We start from the raw sequence: 20,445 nt of genomic DNA, 5'->3' as shown, positions 1-20,445 counted from the left end.
TTTATACTTATATTTATTTATTTATACTTACATTTATTTATTTATACTTACATTTATGTATTTATACTTACATTTATCCACGGTGAAACTTCCTGCAGCAAAATAAATCTGTCGTCCCCCCGTCACCAAGTCAGGGGGCGGGTCAAAGCCTCTGATTGGTGGTTCAACTTTGACTGCTTTTGACTATTCCAAGGTGGCAGCACCTTGTGCGGATTCAATGAATTAAATATTGAATGCTACAGTGGTCGAAATGTTGGCGGAAGCTGAAGAGATGGAGGCACCTGCCAGTTCACTTTTTTTTTACATCATATTGAGAGCTTCGCTGAAATTATAGGAATGATATTGGCCCTAACTGACACAGACATCAATGAAAATGTTTTCACGATCCTCAGCGAGATGATACAGCATAGGGGTGGGCATATCGATCTTAAGACCGACAGTGGCCGGGTTGGGAAACCCGCAACTATCGATACCAACGTTGGTATCAATAGCCTGATTGATAGCGTGATAAGATCGATACTTAAGTTTAATTCCACACTGAGTACACAACTCCCTTTACATCATAGTGGTTGTGCAAACACCGTCTAACTTCGCTCAAACTCACTTTGCCCCTCCACTGCTTTTCTAAGCCCAAAGTATCGGTATTGGCAATACTGGCCCTGTATTTACTCCTTGGTATCGGATCTATACCACATCTGCAGTGTCGCACACCCCTAGCAGCTGTAGAGTGAGGCGATAGAGGATCCCTCTAGCTTGAAGAGAGCTTGATCGACTGGTTGAGCCTGCCTGGTGTGTAATACTGTTCATTCACCAATCAGAGGCTTTGACCCGCCCCCTGACTTGGTGACGGGGGGACGACAGATTTATTTTGCTGCAGGAAGTTTCACCGTGGATAAATGTGAGTATAAATACATAAATGTAAGTATAAAGAAATAAATGTAAGTATAAATATATAAATGTAAGTATAAATGAATAAATGTAAACACATGAAAACGTAAACATATACATATATACACACAAATACATGCAACATTTATATATTTTGTGTCATTTATTTAAGCTTTGTGTTATATAATTATTTATCCAAGTATTTATTTATTTAGTTTTGGCCCCTATAATCCTCCATAGGTATCCAGCCACAAGAGCATTAGTGGCTTTTGGAATTCATCCCAAAGGTGTTGGATGAGGTCACAGTCAGAATCTATGCTTGCCAGTCAAGTTCTTCCACATCAAATGCACAACATGTCTGTATGAGCCTCACAGTGCATGGTGGCAATTTCAAATCAATTACGAATGAGGGCTTTGTTTAATGGTTTGGGCTTGGCAGCTTAGTTCCATTGAAGGAAATTTCAGTTCTAGAGCAGAAAATTGCATTGTTGACAATTCTGCATTTCAAACTTTGTGGTAACTGTTTTATGAAGGCCCTTCCAGGTTCTCTTGCCTGCAGAGAATCTTGCCACTTTTTAAACTTGCCCCAAAACAGTAGGTGGGTAGGTACTTTAATGACCCCAAAGGGGTAATTGAGGCATTGCAGCAAGCAAGAAGAGGAAATCGGAATAGGAAATCTGTTTACCAATGCAAAATACTAGTACACATGCAGGCCGACAAATATTAAAGGGAAAATATATTGAATACTTGAAAAATGTACACAATACTCAATATCAAGAAAACTCAGGGTTAAATCACAGAGCCATACATTTTTACAGTATGTACTCACCATTTTACACAGGTGACAGCATTTAGACTTCAGTCATTTGTTGAAGCTTAGCCCATATGAGAATACCCAAGGTTGGTGTTTGTTTGTAACTAGGAGACAGGTTGAGTGGAGGACAAAAATACTCACATTGTTTGTCCTTTGAAGTTAATTTTCCACTCATTCATCATCTGAGTATCAGAAACAAGAAAGGCCATCTTCATCCTTTAATGTTATTGTTAATTGTCAAGTGTGGTGATGTCGTAGCATTTGATTTAACTTTTCTAGATGTATCTGGTGTTTATTCAGACCTTGAGTCTATCTGCTGCGTCACTAGCCAGACTCATCATAGAACATACTTCTACTTTGACTAGCTTTTTATGTAGGCGTCTGTAACAGCCTCATTGTCTAGTAGCAAGGTGTAATTAGAAATTAGGTGTTTTGCAAATGCTGTAATGGGCTAGTTTAGTTTGATATGATACTGATACCTAAAACCTTTATTGGTCAAGGTGACCCAAAAAATGTTTATTTTGTGATAGCAACTTTTTCATTGGTTTCCTTGACAGCCAGACTTCTTTTAGATAGTCACTTGTTTGTTAAGATGGCCTGCACAACAATGGTGAACCACTGCCACATCTGGTAGTCGTACAATCAACCAATAATACTATAACGGATCAATTAAATCTGCTATTTGGGGGTTACTACCTCAGATGGGAAAAAATCTTAACAATATCCACTGTAATAGGAGTTTTTGTTCAACTTAACTTTAATAAGAAGATCTTTCTTGAGCTTTGGCATGACAAAGGTACACTGTATGTGGTTGCCATTTAAGCTTCGAAAATGGCCCGAGTGTGTGGAGGAGAGGGAGGTGAAGCTGTTTCTCTACCTCAGGTCAGGCTGTTCTGAGGGGACACTTATTTCAAGAATAGTGTGGGAACATGACCGTGTACAGTGTGTAAGGAAGTTATGTCCTTGAGGTGTTTAGAAAGCCATCATACAACTGCCATTGCAAAGGATGCTTGTTATTAACGGTACAACAAGCTGTCTGGTGGTAGGTGTAGGCCAACAGATTATCCAGTGTAGTGTGTATGTATAACAGTATGTGTATCTGAAATGGGAAAGAAACACTTCTACAGGTCTCCTCAGCTGACAGATGGTTTTTCTTCTTTAATCAAAGCATATATGTGTATTTGTGTAGAAACACACTAAAACAAACACAACCATCAACTGAGGAGACTTGTAGAAGTGTTTCTTCTATGCTTGTGTATATATGTGTGTATAAATTGTGTATGTTGACACATTTTCAAAAAAATGTAGCCACCTAAACAAGTGACACATCTTGTTGACAATTAAGTGGTAAACAGTGCCATCTTGTGGTATTCTCACTCAACAGATCATGCTCTTAACTTAAAGGACTAAAAATATATAAAATGTACACATCAAAGTGGTATGTCAGAAGAAATGTATGAAAATGTACAGATCTTCCTCATTCATTGCCTCAAATGATAACTTGTATATTTCACTCGGGACCTCAAAGGTACGGTATGCTCTTCATTCGTAGTCAGCAGACACTTTTTCTCCAAATCTCCTTATCAACTCTGCCAGCCTCTCCATGTTGTGATTCTTCTCTTCAAGAAGCACATAGCGCAAGCTGGAGATGTCCTGTTTGATCTCCTTTAGCTCACCTGGGGAGATATTTTCATAAAGATAAGCTAGTCTTCCACACTCCACCTAAACAATTTACAGTAACAACTTGCATTATGTTATTATTTATTTTAAGTTCTAATCATGAAAAATAATTTAACACAAACCTTCGTTCACTTCATCACCATCTTTATCAATCTGTGTTTGTATGATATATCTCTTAACCAGACGGTTCATAATCCTCTGCATATTAATAGAGAATATGAAAAAGTTAGTTTAAAACATCTATCCCATCAACGTTTAAATTAAGGATTTTTTGTATATTAACAATATACTGTTGTTTGAGAGAGTTTATGTGAATGTAGGCTACTGACTTGGTGACGACTTGGATAAAGGGAATCACCAACACTTGAATGATTGTTTTGTGCCATCTAATAAAAATGATAAAATATATTAAAACGTATAAATATAATGATGCATGCATAAATATGACAAGTTTACAATTATAGATATTTATACATTAACATGATTTCTAAAGTGTATTCTTGAATCACCAACCAGGCCTTGCAACAAACATTAGAAAAGCATTTTGTTAGTGAGACACTAGAGGGCTCTGTATGCAACGAGTACAATATCACTTCCTCACCTCAGTTTTCTCTGTGTAATCCCTGAGGCTGTATCTGTGCCTGTTGAAAGGCATCAACAGGAGGTCTCGGAGCCCCAACACTAAGGCCAGGATAGACTTAGGGCTGGGGATGAGGTTAAAGGGAACAGGTAAGGTGCCCGGCTCCTCAAAATAAGAGAGCCAGAGTTTTGCCCTCGCAAACTTCCACTCCACATCAGCATCATCCTGTATGAAATACAAAGACAAAACTGAATTCTCCGGAACACCGGATCCTACAGAAGGGTAAATCTCAAGGATCAAGGTTGAACAGCCCTGCACTAATACATGCAAAAATGACATGATTGTGGTATATAAAAATTGCTGGACCAAATGTCCCAATGCGAACCAACAAGGTTGCAGCTAAATCTTTTTTCCAGGGAGTATACTCTGGAACTCAACATTACTTGAAATTCGAGTTTTCAAGTTTTTGTTTGAGTTTTTGGAATAATAATCTAATCCCAATGCTCAATGAACTAGTAAATACAGAGAGAGCATGTTTGTTTTATCAGATAATTGATCAAGCTTTCTGCTGGAGTACAACACAATTTAACTGCTGTATTTCAAAATTGAACTGCCTAATTGGAAACTATATGAATTGTAACTGATCAGTGTACGTTCAAACTTTCAACATGACTAATGGTGTATTTTCTGCAAATAAATTTCAAAATATACATTTTAACATCCTGTGACAGGCTGATTGTAGGCGTTAGATAAGATACAGTAAAGAGAATTACCTCAATTTCTTGGAAAGAGCTGTTTATCATGGCAATGAGCATGTTCAGTAAAACAATCACCATGGTAACGTTGTACACTCCATACAGAACATAGCCAATGTTTTCAATGAACTTGTGACCATTGTTAATGACCACTGATTTCACCTCTGACAAGCCAAATATGGCCCAAAACAAAGTCTTAAAGCTCTCTTCCACCCTGGAAAAAAAGGGAACGAAACTTGATTTAAATAGAAAATAGGTTGTCTCACATGTTGATACAATTATGACATACAGAATATGATTCATGTGAATTTCTCACTTTTCACTGTCAATGTTTACACCAGACCATAACTCACGTTGTAAATGCATCATTTTGTTTAGCACCAAGGTAGTAGGAGTAGAGATTGAACATCCCAAACATGAAGGCCACAAAAACCATGATAAAAATCACCATGAACTTAAAGATATCTTTCACCGTTCTTCCGAGTGAAATCTGCAGAGGCCCAAAGCTTTCGTTGGCAGGCAAGATATATGCAATCCTAGAGAAACTTAGAACCACGGCAATTGCATAGAGCCCCTCGGATACAAGCTGCGGATCTGACGGCACCCAGTTAATACGAGCTAGGAAGAAAAAGAGAAAAAATGGGTTTGTTAGCATGATACAAACTCTCCAATCAACTGGCACACCCGAGTAATGAGAAATCAGTGAGACCAAATCATATGGTAAAAAGAGGTAATGGATACAACAAAACTGTGTTTTATGAAATCAGTTAGGAGGAATTGGTGAAAAGGCAGAAAAATATGGGCAATTCAATCACCACCAACTTCCTGCATTTCTATTGATGTTTGTAAGGCACACAATATTGTTTTAGCTAAATTAATGACAAGGAAATCCGTAGGTGCTATTAATGGGCTGTGCAATTAAAAACAGCAGGGTTTAATCATAACAGCCACAAGATGGAGGAACCCCCCCTCCACACACACACACACGCACAAACATCTCAGATAAAAGATACTTTTAAATGTCTTTGATTAAAACATATTGCGAACTGTCTACACTCACCCAGTTGGTAGTATTCTATGTCTGAGGGCAATGTTACGTTGGATAAATCAGTGTAGTGCTTGTCAACATAGCTCTGGGCTGAACGTGCACACCAAAATGCCATAAATCGGGTGATGAAAGAGGTCACAAAAATGGTCAGCATTCCAAAATCGAGCAGATTCCACAGTTCTGAAAGATATTCCCGAAGACCCTGGGACCAAATCTCCTTACATTCAGCCCAGATCATTCCTGTGAGACATGCGGAAATGACATGGAACAGGGCATTTACTTATTACTGTATCTCTATGTAAAGCTAAATTAGATACATAACATGTCCCACATCCCATTAGAAACATGAATGTACTGAATGAAACTATATATGTCAGACTGTAACCAGATATAATATGCAGTAGGAGATTATTTGTGACTATGTATCATGAATAACTATTGACAAATAATGGCGTGCCGTTCAGTAATGTTACAATTTCCTTTTGTCACAGATGTTAGAGCGATGAATAAAATTACGACTCCTCTAAGATTTGGAGTGTCCTTGGCCCCTAGTGCTTGAGTTATTTAAGTATGACAGTGTGGGAACCTCCCTTAAACAATACAGGATTGAAACATTCACAAAAGTAAATATTCAGGCTTGAATTAGGAAGTCAATCTGTCGTGGCTTCAGAGGACAGGTGTAATTGTCATACATGACAAACACTGTTTCTGTATGTGTTTGTCTTTAAGTGTGACAGAAAGAGCAACACAGAGAGATACAGAGAGGGAGGAAGAGAGAGTGTGTTTGTGGCATTTATTTTACCTATTACCCAGACTATGATTACAATTTCAATCCATGTGAATGGGGTGGTCTTCATGCGGAACAGCTGGGAGGGATGGTCATGAGTTGTCATGTTTGGAAGCAGTGTTGTCCCCTCAAACCGGTCGGCTGCATTCATTAACAGCAGACCCAGAAATATGGTAAAGGACGCTGCATGGGCCACAAACTTTAGGAACGGTCCTCGCATGACTTTCCCAAGCTAAGTGAAAAAATGACATTGTTATTTAAGCTATGTATAAATATATAATACATTCAAAACAGTTATGTTCTTATTGCTTGATTGAGAACACTTATACATTGTATGTGAGTAGTACTCTTCTTAGTCGTTGTCTACCCTAACCTTGCTTGTAGGTGCAATCCAGTAAAACAAGGCCAGGACAGGCAGTCCTACAGCGACACCCAGAACAACCAGCGACTTCACAGCTGTGGTCTGCTGCCGCAAGCTCATCAGGTTTTCATACCAGATGGACAGAAGCTGTTGTTGACAATTCGGATGAGCCACAAACTGAACACCAAACAGGCAAGACCGGACAAACAAAGGGAAAACGAAAAGTGTATTCCATCAATTTAGGTTTGTGTTCGTTTGCAATCAAAAGCGCAATGCTGTCCACTTTTGAGTTTACCTTTTTTAGATCATATTTAATTGCAAGTTTCAGCCTAATCAGGCTTGGTCTGCCCATTGACTCAGTTTTTTCACATGATTTGGTGTCTCCATTTAAGATTGCTTCTACCTCTTCAGTGTTCCGACACAAATCCAAAAGCCCTACAACAAAGTCTTTACACTGCATGGAGAGCATCTTGTAATCAGTCTGGAACAAGACAAAATAATACAATGGACAGGTGTGATTAAAAAGAAACATAATGTGTATTTACCTAGCTCTTGTTAAAAAAAGATTATTGGTAACTAATTTAACCATGTTTACAATTCTGAAAGGTCAGTCACAAATACAAAACAGAATGTTTTTGGGCTAATTTAATGGCAGCATTGTGCAATGTTCTTGTTACCTTGAACTCCATGTCTGTGCTGGCCAGGACTGCCAACTCATTGCTTAGCTCCAGAGCTGTCATCACGGGATCCTCACTAGAGAGGGAAAGGTAAGCTGGGCTGGCAAGACCTTTGTAAGCATTGATTCTTGAGCGTGAATGGCTGAAAGAGTCGAGTTTCTGATGTTCTCTGCAGGTACTGCATTTACAGAAGTAGTCATGGGGCCTCTCGATACAGGCACCTTTTGTAAGGAGTATGTGCACTATCTCAAACTCAAGGCAATGAGCGGCCAGAATGATAGGGGTGATGTCACAAGAGAAACGTGTACCATCCTCGTCGTAAGCAAATAATTCATCGTGTGTTTCTCTCTGGCCAGGACTACTGGTCAGTATTTGTGGATCAGTGTAGACATTGTGGCTAAGTATAACTTCTACTATACGTGTGTATCCTTTGCTGATGGCTAGCAGCAGTGCATCCCCAATGCGAGTGAGATTGTCCCTCCTCAATAGTAGCTCTGTTACTTCCAAATGCTCATTGGCAACAGCCAGTTGCAAAGCATTTTGACCCATGTAGTTCACACAGTTGACATTAAGGTCAGGCAGTTCATCAAGCATTTTGCGTGCAACAGGGATGTTGCCATATTCTGCAGAATCCAGGAAGCGTTCCTCCATCAAGGACAGAGGGGCAGGACGAGTGCCAAACATGTAGGCTGCCTTCCGTACAGCCAATTTCCGAGGTTTGGCCATGTTCTGCCAAAACATAATCTTTTTGTTATTGTTCCATCTGGTCAAAGCAAAATGCCAACAGTTTAATAGTAAGTAGATATGCATGTAATTACATGTCTGGCAGCAGACCATACTACAGTACATGTTGCATTATATTTACAGTAGGCCTATGCCTTTCAAAGTAGCTTAATGTTTTATTGTATTTACTTTGTTACCATGTCCATGTGTAAAGAGGTTTGAATCTTAATATTGCATCATTACATGCTACAAATATAATGTGCCATTATTTCCCACTTGCACTCGTTTCTGCCTTCCTATGAGGTTTATCTCGGACAGGTCAAATCTCACGGTCTAGATCAGTGGGACAATGTACTGCAGGATTATCGGCAGCGGCTGGTAGGAGTTAAAATATAGCTCACCACTCACGTGATTTAAAAGGTCACTGCATTTAGTCGTCATTGTCATCTGTTTTACCTGTGTTACCGTATGGTGTCGTATTTTAGATGGATTCCGGTAAACTCTTCTTCTGACACACTTGAGACTGCCGCATATAGCCTATGGTGTGAGTTTAATACATAATAAATATATTTTGTACAAAAATAACATTACCACGTTTTGAAATAATTATATTGAATTGTGGTTAAAACAGGAACATATTCTATATGTAGCTACTGCACATTTTAATTAAATTATATAAATTGTGTTTGTCATAACAGAGTACCTAATACTATTATCGACTAGAATGATGATGTGTGCCACCGTTCCACCTTGATTCGAGGTCAAGACTACTGCAAAGTTTAGGACGCTTGAAAGCAATAATGCACAACGTTGTTGTGCATTACCGTACGGCTGCTAAAAGCTTTAGGTTTTGTGAGACTGGCTAAAGCCTGTAGGCTGTTTCCATGTAATATAACAAAGACTGGGATTTATGAACCCATAGCCTACAAAGATCAAAATAGTCAAGGCTACAGTGAAATATGGTCAACTAAAAGTAGCATTCTATTAATAGTGCCTTTGTATGCGTGCATGACAATAAAAGTTGGTGTTCTTACTGTGTTTTAACTGAAAGTTATATGATAGTCTTTGACCTAGGCTGCTTTTTTTTGTCCGTACAGCCGTACAGATCAAATCAAATTTATTTGTATAGCCCTTTACACGCATGCAACCCTAACCCTTGCAAGCATGTCACAGAGGGCTTGATTTTTATTTGGTTTATTTATCCACTTTGCCTGTAGAACGGTAGACTGATTTAAAGGCATTATCTTTGGACGGGATGTTTTTAAGCAACAATATACCTGTCCAAACTTTTCCGTCCAAAAGATGATCTATCGCTTAAAATTCTGAATCAACTCACCTGTGATGATGAAATTCGGTGCGATGTGGACATTTGAATCTGTCATGAACTGCTATGAATTTCCGTCGTTTTGACAAAACGATCAAAACTAGCCTACGTGTGCTGTGGAAGGTTGACCGATCCAGCGCTCGACTGTTGAGAACTATCTCAAAATCCCACTTTTTTTCCACTGACAGTCTCACATAAATACGAAAAAACTGGGATCGTGAACAAAATAGTGTGACTTCTGTTATATGGAATTAAACACATCAGTCATCTTATAGACTACCGATAAGATGACAGTTTGAAGATTATTTATAATATGGAATGATTCATGTAGGAAGAGGTGGCTCTAGCCTGTTTGTGGGGCCCATTGTGGGGCGTGTCTCGCTTTGATGAAAAGCATTTTTATTTGCAAGCTAAAATATTAAGGCCAGCGACACTAGCTACCCAATGCCAAAGATACTGGAGAAACTTTTTAATTATCAGTGGTAGGCCTATACAGTAGCTAAACTGATTAATTGTTAGCACAAATAATCAAATTCAATCACATGGAATCATAAATAGTTCCATGACCAAATTCAATTGGAACATTGGAAGATTATACAAAACAAACATTAGTTTGTTTAGTATAATGTCCGATAGACTATAGTTTATTCCCCAATGCAGAACTCACTTGAAAAAGAGACCGTTTTGACTGATTAAATCATTTTTGTATGAAAAGACGTCTCATGTCAAATAAACGTGTTCATCATGACTGAGAGCCACCTGCTGGAGAAATCCAAACAGAGCATCTCCAAAGGATTTCCGTTGTCAAGGAAGCGCGTCTTCGGTTGCCAACATGGCCTGACATGTACACAGACTGTTCAGTGTAGAAAGCAGGGAACGAAGGATTTGAGTTTTTTTACGTCTTGCAGAAATGGTAAAGGTGGCTGTCTTGTTGACCATTTTTCAAGCAAATTATTTACTCTCACACCGAAGAAATATTACAATGTGGAGTATTTCGGATATGTACTTTTAATCAAATGTAGCCTGCTGCAGTGTACTGTAACCAGCTACTGTAGCCATTGCTAACGTGAGCTGAACAGGACTGTCAAAATGAACAACATCGTGGTCGAATTAATGATCAGCAATGGTATGTCAGTTAGCTGGCTTGTCACTAGCAGCTAGCAAGCTAGCACATAGGATGCAAGTTCTGAAGGACAACCTAATTTATTCGTATCCTTTTCCGACTGACACTTTCCAATGCCAAGTTACAGTACAGTACTGGTAATGTTTCACTGTCAGTAAAACAATAATTTCACACAAACTGGTTACTGTACTGTAGCTATAGTGTACCTGATTCTTTCTCGTGTTTTAAATGAAGTATTGGCTACAATGTTGCTAGTTTTAACCAAAGTTTTGCTTTATCACATTAGAATAGGAATTAAAAGTTACGCTTATAGGCCTAATCATTACATTTTCATGGTTCTCACGGCCTCACGCTCAATTACGCAGAATGATTGCTTGAACATGCACTGTATTTAGCTAGGTAGCTACTGTTTGTATTGTAAGAGATAGGCAAGGCAAGGCATTACAGGAAATGACTAAAGTTGGACACTAATATTTATAATGTGTAGGTAATATCCCTGTTCACTCTATACTTTGGAAATATCTGTATATCATAGATAAAATCATTAAAGTTAAACAAGTTACAATGGCGTCGGAGCATGCTGCATAGTATTTATGACCATGCAGTCCAGTTGAAGTCCTTAGCTCGACACCAGGTTGGGGGTTGATGGAGTGCTGGAAGATGATCGCCAGATATTGGTGGAGGAACAGAAGTCATGTAGAGCCCTTGCCCGGAAGCACTCCCTTGAGACAAATCGACGTAGAAAGTATGATTTCATCTCAATTTCATTTACATCTTTGTCACAAGCAAATAATCTACATTTAGGGATGCATTTTAAGTGAGTTACACAGCGGTTCCAATGTAATTTTAGTGCTGTAACTATACAAATGTACTGCTTTGAAGTTACTAGTGCTATTGTTGTCTCTTGTCTATAGTGCTATTGTTGTCTCTTGTCCAGTTTATGTTTCTATACCTGTTTGAAGGTAATGCTTGCGGTGATGGAAGATTAAGTGAGTAAACACTGTAGTTGTCAGGATTTTGTCCTCTGGAAATAGGTATTGCAGTAAGTTATCCGAGGGATTGATAACAGTGACTCAGCTAGCCTAGATCTATTCTCGAAGAGGACCAAATCCTGACCCATAATACCCTGCTAAATCTGTAGTGCTACAGGTGTACCAACACGAGCAGGATATAGAGGCCTACTGGGCAACCCTTGTATCAATTTAAGGTTACATTAACTACAGTACCATGTAACTTCAAATCAGTACATTTGTATAGTTACAGCACAGTAATTACATTGGAACTGCTGTGTTGTTACACTTCATTACATTTCAGCTGTACTTTATTACACAACTGAAACCTGGTATGGAGGAGGTTGGGCTTTCCAGGGGTAAGTGGATGTTAACATTGATGTGAAGAAATAGAGCATAGAAAAACAAAGACAAAATACAGTCAACAGATGTTCATTACACTCAGGCCGACACATGACTATGGCCAGAACAAAATATAGGTTACAGGAACCAAAGCCTAGATATGAATAATAAGATATATGAACAAATATAGGCAAAAGTTGATCTACTGATTGTGATAAACATACCACATAGGAAATTCTTGATGTCTTTGACATTGATGATGTTTTGGTAACGTAACCATTAACTGCCCTTTTTCTCATTGAAATGTTTTGCCAAATATTAAAAAAAAATGTTGTGTGAGAGTTAAAATAAAGGGCAGGACTTATTTGCTCAGTAAAATCCATCTGTCATACATCACGGTGCCTACAAACAAATGCCAGCCATATGCTAGGTTTTTACCTTTTGGAATTTGACTTTACCACCAGTAGGCTAAATGAGGGCTTTAACTTATTAATGACGGTGTTGAAAATAAACCTTGATGAATGGACTCAGGTTCCAGTAATGTGTACAAACTCACTTTAATCAGTGATGCTACAATTAATTAACTTAAGCATAGCACAGCTAGAAACTGAAGGGGTAATACTTGATCTGATGTTCCTCCCAACTAGTGTGCTCAGTTAAGTTTGTACATGTAGGGCTCTAGAGGAGCGGAGGAAGCTGTGGGATGTCCAGGAGGAGAGGCTGAGAGAGAGCATCCTACAGCAACGGAAACAGAGAGTTCAAGATGCCACTGAACGCTTCCAGAGAGCCCACCTGCCTCCATCTCAAAGGAGGAGACAATGTTAGTATCATATCCTACCCGCGTTACATACGTGACTGAATGACTTTTGTATTTTTTAGGTTTATAACACACTAAGGCTGTACTATAAATATGTTTTATTAACAATGGTCATTGGCATTTTCTCAAAATAACTCGACATACTCGTTATTGGACTACAAATGACAGAATAATGTACTCCAATTGACTGTTGTAACACAAATTATTTATATTCTGTTTTAGTAATACATGGTTTTTATTGTATTTCAGCTATTAAGAAAAGCTACCCTAATATTGAAGATGCACTTAGACACATTCAAGGCACTTTTAGCTCCTACGCCCGACAGTCTTCTTTCCTGTCCAGCAACTCCACCATAAGCAGGTAAAAAAATCTGCCACCCAACATGATATCTTCGCTAATATCTTGTTTTTACTAACAATAAGACGGTTTTGTTTAACCAAGGAGCTGCACTCCATCTCCAAAGCCTCCAATGGGGCCTAATCTCAACCGTCACCAGAGAACACTGTCTGCTGTGGAGGCTTACACTAAACTGATGCAAGAGCAGACCATGCATAGCTTCAAGAACAGCCAGTTGCTTTTTCTCAGTGAGCTTCAAGAAACACAAGTGAGGGAGCAGGAAGCCACCAGTCCTCAGGTACAATAAGCCTCTTGAGTAAACAGTGAGGTGAGGCCAAAAGATGGACATCAAAACATCTCCAAGGGCATACGTTATATCCAAAGCACAAAATCAAAATATCTTAATTTACTAAATGTAGAACGTACACAGGAATTTGTCTTGGTGATACATTGCAGTAAAACAAGACAAAAAAATGATGACTATGGCAGTATACATTTTTTCTAGCGAACTGGACATAATACACCCAATACACATTATTGAGAAAGTTCTGATGTTCATAACTCACTATTTAACTCACATAACTCACACTGTCTTAAATTCTGTCTTCCAGGATGACCATGTTCCTGAAAGCCATCATTCAGACAGCCTGTCCAGCCTAGATAGTTTAGAGAATGAGGACTTCAACCATAACAATTCTAGAAACATAGTATGTTACTCTCAGTCCTTACCGGACCAGTTGAAAATGTTTGACTGTAAAAACACCCAAATTACACAGAGTGATAACACTCCTACGTCAACAAATGCATCTTCAAGTGATAACCTACTCCAGACGACCCAAGTCTTTTCAAGCCCTCAATGCAAATCTTGGCATCAGGAGCCTGAAGAACCAAACAGGAAGTTGCAGAACCTACCTGAAGCCACTAGGGGGGCTACCACTACAGAAAAATCACTCAACACTGAAGCCCAGCCCTCTCACCATCACCACAACTTCTTGACACTCATTGGTACAGACACAGGGGGCCAGAAGTCAGAAGAAAACACAAGGAACAAAATAGCATTACAAACTCAGATCAAAGCTTCACCAGACAGTACACCTCTGGATTTTGCTTGTTTGTTACAAAATGTAAAATTACTAGACAACAGACTGCATGTGACTAACAAAGAAAAAAATCCATCAGCAACAAAGGTCAATCTGCCCACCAGAAACTACAACCACAAAGAGGATTTATGTGAGGCACATGAAGTCATGAAAGAAACTATTGCTTTCCAAACAACATTAGAGAGCATAAACCAATCACATAAGTCCTATGATGTAATGAACAACCTAGATAAAAATTCTGATTCAGAGCCCATCGCTGACAGGACTAAGCATACAGAACCTATTAATCAGACATGCAACTCGAATACACATGAACCATCTGACATACCTAAGTGTCATGCAATATCTGGTACCAGTTTCCAAATGGGTGATGTCAGAGTTATCAAAGGAATTCTGAAAAAGCAATCCAAATATGTGTCTGGAAATGCCAAAACCATTTATGGTGCAGGACATTTGGTTTTTACCAAACAAGTAGCATTGTCCATTAGAGATAGTGTTGAATTGACCAAAATGAAAGCTGAGGAAGAAGAGGGAAACAAGAAAATGAAAAAGAAGCTACGTTGGTTGGATGAGGTGAACAATGAGGGAGAGGATAAGGAAATAAACACAAATATAGTGAAACTGAATCATACAAAAAGCAAGTATGCATATCCACTTCAACATAAAAGTTACTCAGCAGACCACCAGGAGAGTATTACTGTGGTCCCAGGGGCTCCGAGAACTGGCCCCAATACGACCCCTTCAGCCTCCACTAGTTATCAATTTACAAAGCAGGCATGGGCAGATGTTGAGGTTCAGGGTGGCAAGCTTCAGGACCAAGAAGAGGAGGTCAAGGTGCAAAGGGGTAGCATTAGGACTGGGTGTCCCAGGGTCCCTCGGAGAGTACGCTCTGCCAGAGTTGGGTCGGGTTCTGTTTCCTCTTGTTCCAGGAAAGGCACAGTCATCAGGCCCCAGTCTGCCGCAGAGTTAAATCACATAACCAGGAGCCAGGGGAAGGTCATGGTGCCTCGGCCCCCTCCCAGGACTGATACCATGGATGGAATCACAGGAGAGGCAGCGGGATACTCCACCAGCACACTTTACTATTTAGATCACGCCAATGCCCAACAGGGTCTTCCTATGGAGCAGACTTTGTACAGGGAAAATTCAGACTGCCTTAACCCTTCCATTACAGATGGCTTTAGGACAGATAGTGGTGTTATGTTCACACCTTTCCCACCATCCTACCATCCGTCGTCTGAGAGTGCTTCCAAGGGAAGCACCACCTCTGGCCAGCAGGAGTCCCAGGCCAGCGGAGGGAGGCGGGGGGGTGCCATGCTGTACGATGAGAAAGGTCTCTGTTTGGATCGCACTCCCACAGATGAGGAGATCTCACAGCTTTGGCATGGGGTCCGCAGTGCCTTATCCACAAACAATGGTAATGTAGAATGCTGGGCTTCTGGTTCTCTGAAACAACTAGTGCATTGTTGTTGTTTTTGTTGACCAGGTGTGACAGAATCAGTATGATTGAAGTTGATGTGCTGATTAATCTGTTTCTGATCAAAGTCATCCAAAGGGTACTACAAATATGGAAGTCTAAATGCTTTTAATCTTGTAGGCTGAATTGAACCGTTTAATTTCTTATTCATCTAAATTGTATCCGTTATGTTATTTAAAAATGCCATGAAGAAACTATAGTCTCTTTGTGAGTTCGCTAGTTGCAATGAGGTTTGAGATTCTTTCTGAATATTTACCCCATGAAAACTTTAGCTTGAGTTGTATCAATATGTCAAATGGATCTCTTTATTGACAGAACTGGTTTGGAAAGTCAAGACAATATGCCAATTTCGTAGCATAAAGTCGGTAGGGAGAACTAGTAAATAAAGTGTAAATAAAGTAAAACTGCATGCTTGTAACATTTTCATAGACATTTTTGTGATCAACTTAAGTGACCTTAGAAACTTCCTGACATGCAACTGTTCATTGTATGCCCTTTCTCAAGCTCGTGCCAATTTGACCCAAGTTACCATCAACGGGGATAGTCTGATCAATGGCGTCAGAGCAGTCACAAGGATGGGTGGCTTCTTTCTCTCCCCCTCCAACGGTGAAGTCACAGACTCATATTAAATTATAAATATATAAAATAAAGATTTCCATTAGGATGTACAATATTTGTATAACACTGAGTTAAACAGATGGAAAATATAAGCAATTTCAAGCTGCACAAATGCAATTCAGCAGCACTTAAAATTACAATACAGATGCAGCATGTGTTGCATATTGAACATCAACGGAGTATACATTATGCTCAGTTGTGTGTCATGTGTGCAGTTCAGCTCTTCTCTAACCATAGTAAAAATATACAGTAAATCTGGCCTCTTGATACGATGTATGCCTTTAATTCTACTCTAATGCGGCTGTAGTAGTCACACTAACTCTATTTTTCTGAGTAGCCAGGAATGTTATCAGAAGACCGAACCCAGAGAGCACAAGAAGCAGGAGGAGATGTGTGGAGCCGAGCAGACAGGCCCCAGGCCTGGGGACCAGGAGGCTTCCCTTACCCACTCAGGTACATGCATGTAATCCCCTGCTACCCTCTGGGTATGTATTGTGAACTAAATTCCTACAGATTAATGTAGGCTGTGTGTTAGAACTTGTTATATGTTTTGCAATCCCTCTCACACTGAGTGCAGTCCAAAGGGAAATTCACAAGACAGCCTGGCACTGAGATTTTTATTGTCAGGCACAGTTGTATATTTTGATAGAGATGAGGTACTTGCCTGTGTGTTAAATCAAAAGCGGTGCCCTGTCATGTTTATGGTTGAGTTTTCATAGGAAAGTTGAATTACTCCAAGTAGAAGGTAGACTGTGTTTGCAAGCTCTGTAAACTGCCATACATCCTAGAACCTGACTTCATGCATGTGATTTGCGTTAACGCAGGCCGCATACCAGTTATCTCCATGGCCATGCAAATATGACCTGACACAAACAGATGAAGGTAACTTCATCGTCGTTAACTATTCCAGCTAGCTGTATCTTCTTTCTGGAGTATTTGATGTGCAGTGATTGTGTTTATTGTGCTGTCAGGTCTTGAGAGTGTAGCCCAGTCTAGTCTGGCTGAGCTTCCTGGAGAAACCTCGATGGCCAACACTGATGTGATGGCTGCTATGGAAACAATCCAAACACAGAAGCAGCAGCAGCGTGGTCTCACCAACATCTCTGTGGAGGAGCAGAAGATCCTGCTGTCCCTGGACAGACTCAATAATCGCCTGCAATGTGAGCATTTCCCAAAGACAAATAGTTTGTTTGCTCTATGATGAAGAAAGACTAATTCCATTTTTGAAGCATATTTCACATTCCCTGAGAACTAATGTTATCATATAACCACTGACAGCTCATTGTTTTGTTTTTCACAGATGTACAAGAGTATGCTGGAGGGAACACTGCTGTCAAAGGCATCTTGCATGACGTTATGGCCTATGTGAGCATCTTATAAGCAATATAAGACCAATGTTTATATCCACTCTTGACTGGACTATGTTGCACATGACCTTTGTTGTCTGTCTTCTCTCTTTCTTAGGGAGGGGAAGGGAAGGCTTCAAACCCCAGCAAGCACCGCATCGTGTCGGCCGATAGCCGCTTTCGAAGCCAGAAGAAATTCTGACAAGGGTTTAGTATGCTCCCTTAATGCTCACGCCTCTTCCCTTCAATGACCCATATATTGTATCCTATACTAAAAGCACTTTAGAATGCTTTAAGATTTTCTGCACAATTGGTCACGCACAGAACATTTGAAATATACAGCAAGAAGGTCGATTTTTCTCTTACAATATCAATGTGACATTATATCCATATAAATTAGAAAATGGAATGATCATAAGGGCTCCAACTTGACTTGAAAAGGGCAATTCTTTTGTAAAGATAGACTGAAATATCCATCCGAAGAGCCAATTGTGTTGCTCAACTGCAGTAAAACAATATTTTTGTTTTGTGGCGTGTGCTTATTATCCTTAAGTTGTTTACTTTTTAAAAACTATTTTTCATTGTATACCTTAGGTTTGAAAATAATATCACCCCTACACACCTGCTGAATCCACCTTTATTTAGAAATTAGTATAACCCTGTATTGACTGTACATTTAATGAGTTGGTTATTAATGCATTGTAACTTGTAATGCCAGGCTATGTTGTAATTGGTTTGCTTAATACAAATACCTAATACAAATGTATTATTTTTGTATGAGATTTACGGTATATTTATTTTTAATTGTAATTGTTCATTGTACATTATAAAAAAAAAATTGTATATTGAGGTGTGCTGGTGAATAAGAAATTAAATCATCTAATGCAAATGTTGTGACATTTTACTTTTTGTTTTTTGCAAAAGCTGATACTAGGTGTGGTTTGTTTATATTCTTTGGGGCATTTTCAGGGGAACCAATGAAACTACTGTGAAAAGGAAACAGATGGTTGGGTACAATGTCAAAATAGATAAGGTGTTTGCTTTTCTTTGATGGCAGCTGAGTCAGATTATATCTTAATTTATGCATCAGACTCCACCTACTAGCCCAGCCAGGTTGGGATGTCAACTTCTGCCACAGAGTTCTCAATTATCTAATCTAAGTCAGTGCCGTAGGTTTTATGAAACCGTTGAAGTTACATAACTAGGCATATCCTTTTGTGATATTTTGTTGTTGAAAGATGTCTTGAAAATGTTCCAGTTGGTTGATAACTGAAGCCTATGTGCAAAGGTGAAATTAAGTGGTTGGCATGTATGGTCAAATGCTTTCTTATTCACAATCATGCATACTATTGCAGCTTTTTCTATAAGAAAGCAATCAGTGATGTAAAGGCTTTGCTTGTCCAAGCACAACATGTTCAGTTCTGCCTCCAGTCAACCTGCCATGACTTGTTTTGGGAGGTGGAAGAGACCTAGGCACACCTCAAGAATTTAGCTCAACAGATGTGACAAAACCTTTTTGTACTGCACACCTGTCAAACTGGTTTTAGGTTTTTGTGTTTTTTAGGTTTTAGCTATTTCTTAAAGCTCTAAGTGTTTGACAATCCCAAAATGTTTTGACTCAATATTGCTCACTTTATAATATTTAGTTGATTCATTTAGTTATTTGCTCTTGTTTACATTTTAAACATGTTGATTATCTTACCATTACAGTGATTATCTTTCCTTACCCTTTTTACAAATCATCTGTTCTGGGTCAAGTGTGTGCTCTCCCTTAAAGTCTGATCTTTGACACAGAAATGAAAGGAGATATGTACTTATATACGTCACTTTGGTTAAAAGCATCAACTAAATAAATGAATTTAAGAATGCTAATGTACTAGAAGCTAGAAACTAGCTCTACAAACTAATCCACATCCACCTTTTGCCTGAAACTGAGCTGAAACTGAAGGCTAGCCATTAACAGTGTACTTTGTGACAGGGTGTACTACACCCCTACTACTATTTCCACTGGTGTTGTTTGACAAGTTTAGGTATATGCCACTTGACCCTGTATAATAGTGCAAAAGCAAACTAACCCAAAATATCAAAGTGTAGTAGTGAATTTATCACAGACAATTAAGAAATAGTGGCATTAATGTGCATCCTTTTTTTTTTTTTACTATAGTGTTTTTTAAATTCAGGAATATCTTGAAATCTGACTGCAACTGCATTTAATTAATGCTGGAATTTTCCATGTACAGTGATACCAAAAAACAACCCTCCAGATGGAAATGAACAGTCTGCCTACCTAAATCTGAGACAAGAAGTGCAAAGCTGACCAATAACCATAGCGCCCCCATTCCTGCTAAGTGGGTGGTCCCCGCAGGGTGAGGGTAACTGAGGGGAAATCTTGAACATTGGGGCCCATCTTTTAATGTGTCTGAATGAATTACAATGATCTGAAAGTGAATGCTTTACCGACACAATGGACTTGTCTTGACTGTTCGGGCATGCAGTGTTTTATTCTAATTTAGTCAAGCAAAGCAGTGAACTACAATCGTTGAACAAATAATGCAATAAAGAGTCATCATTAACAATTTATTAAGTGTCAGGGTATTGATATATGTTTTACTACTTCTTTATTTGAAAGAAGTGTAAT

The 20,445-nt window shown here is 39.1% G+C and overlaps 2 protein-coding genes across 2 annotated transcripts; one reads left to right on the top strand and one right to left on the bottom strand.

Moving 5' to 3' along the window:
• Positions 1-2,545: 2,545 nt before the first annotated feature.
• Positions 2,546-8,316, bottom strand: trpc6b (transient receptor potential cation channel, subfamily C, member 6b). The gene is made up of 11 exons (XM_047035219.1): positions 7,591-8,316; positions 7,209-7,394; positions 6,926-7,090; positions 6,568-6,784; positions 5,778-6,005; positions 5,071-5,335; positions 4,736-4,931; positions 3,984-4,187; positions 3,712-3,768; positions 3,505-3,580; positions 2,546-3,378 (listed from the first exon to the last, which is right to left on the bottom strand). The coding sequence occupies exons 1-11, from the start codon at positions 8,314-8,316 to the stop codon at positions 3,245-3,247; spliced, it is 2,454 nt and encodes an 817-aa protein (XP_046891175.1). The 3' UTR covers positions 2,546-3,244.
• A 2,154-nt stretch (positions 8,317-10,470) lies between these two features.
• On the top strand, positions 10,471-18,629 carry cep126 (centrosomal protein 126). Its single transcript, XM_047035877.1, has 12 exons — positions 10,471-10,846; positions 11,395-11,505; positions 12,787-12,932; positions 13,179-13,290; positions 13,372-13,564; positions 13,878-15,783; positions 16,348-16,449; positions 16,799-16,914; positions 17,286-17,343; positions 17,433-17,621; positions 17,762-17,826; positions 17,926-18,629. The coding sequence occupies exons 1-12, from the start codon at positions 10,761-10,763 to the stop codon at positions 18,007-18,009; spliced, it is 3,168 nt and encodes a 1,055-aa protein (XP_046891833.1). The 5' UTR covers positions 10,471-10,760; the 3' UTR covers positions 18,010-18,629.
• The last annotated feature ends 1,816 nt before the right edge of the window (positions 18,630-20,445 follow it).

The sequence above is a fragment of the Hypomesus transpacificus genome, chromosome 15, assembly GCF_021917145.1.
Source record: "Hypomesus transpacificus isolate Combined female chromosome 15, fHypTra1, whole genome shotgun sequence".
NCBI lineage: Eukaryota > Metazoa > Chordata > Actinopteri > Osmeriformes > Osmeridae > Hypomesus > Hypomesus transpacificus.
Note: the sequence above shows the minus strand (reverse complement) of the source record. Positions and strands in the feature narration are given on the sequence as shown.

Excerpts from the sequence above, each read along its gene's own strand:
- trpc6b (XM_047035219.1), bottom strand. The coding sequence starts at position 8,316 with ATGGCCAAACCTCGGAAATTGGCTGTACGGAAGGCAGCCTACATGTTT. Across the intron at positions 6,006-6,567 it reads AATCATAGTCTGGGTAATAG|GAATGATCTGGGCTGAATGT; the intron begins GTAAAATAAATG and ends CATGTCTCACAG. Across the intron at positions 4,188-4,735 it reads GCTCTTTCCAAGAAATTGAG|GATGATGCTGATGTGGAGTG; the intron begins GTAATTCTCTTT and ends TATTTCATACAG.
- cep126 (XM_047035877.1), top strand. The coding sequence starts at position 10,761 with ATGGTATGTCAGTTAGCTGGCTTGTCACTAGCAGCTAGCAAGCTAGCA. Across the intron at positions 12,933-13,178 it reads ATCTCAAAGGAGGAGACAAT|CTATTAAGAAAAGCTACCCT; the intron begins GTTAGTATCATA and ends ATTGTATTTCAG. Across the intron at positions 17,827-17,925 it reads TGCATGACGTTATGGCCTAT|GGAGGGGAAGGGAAGGCTTC; the intron begins GTGAGCATCTTA and ends TCTCTTTCTTAG.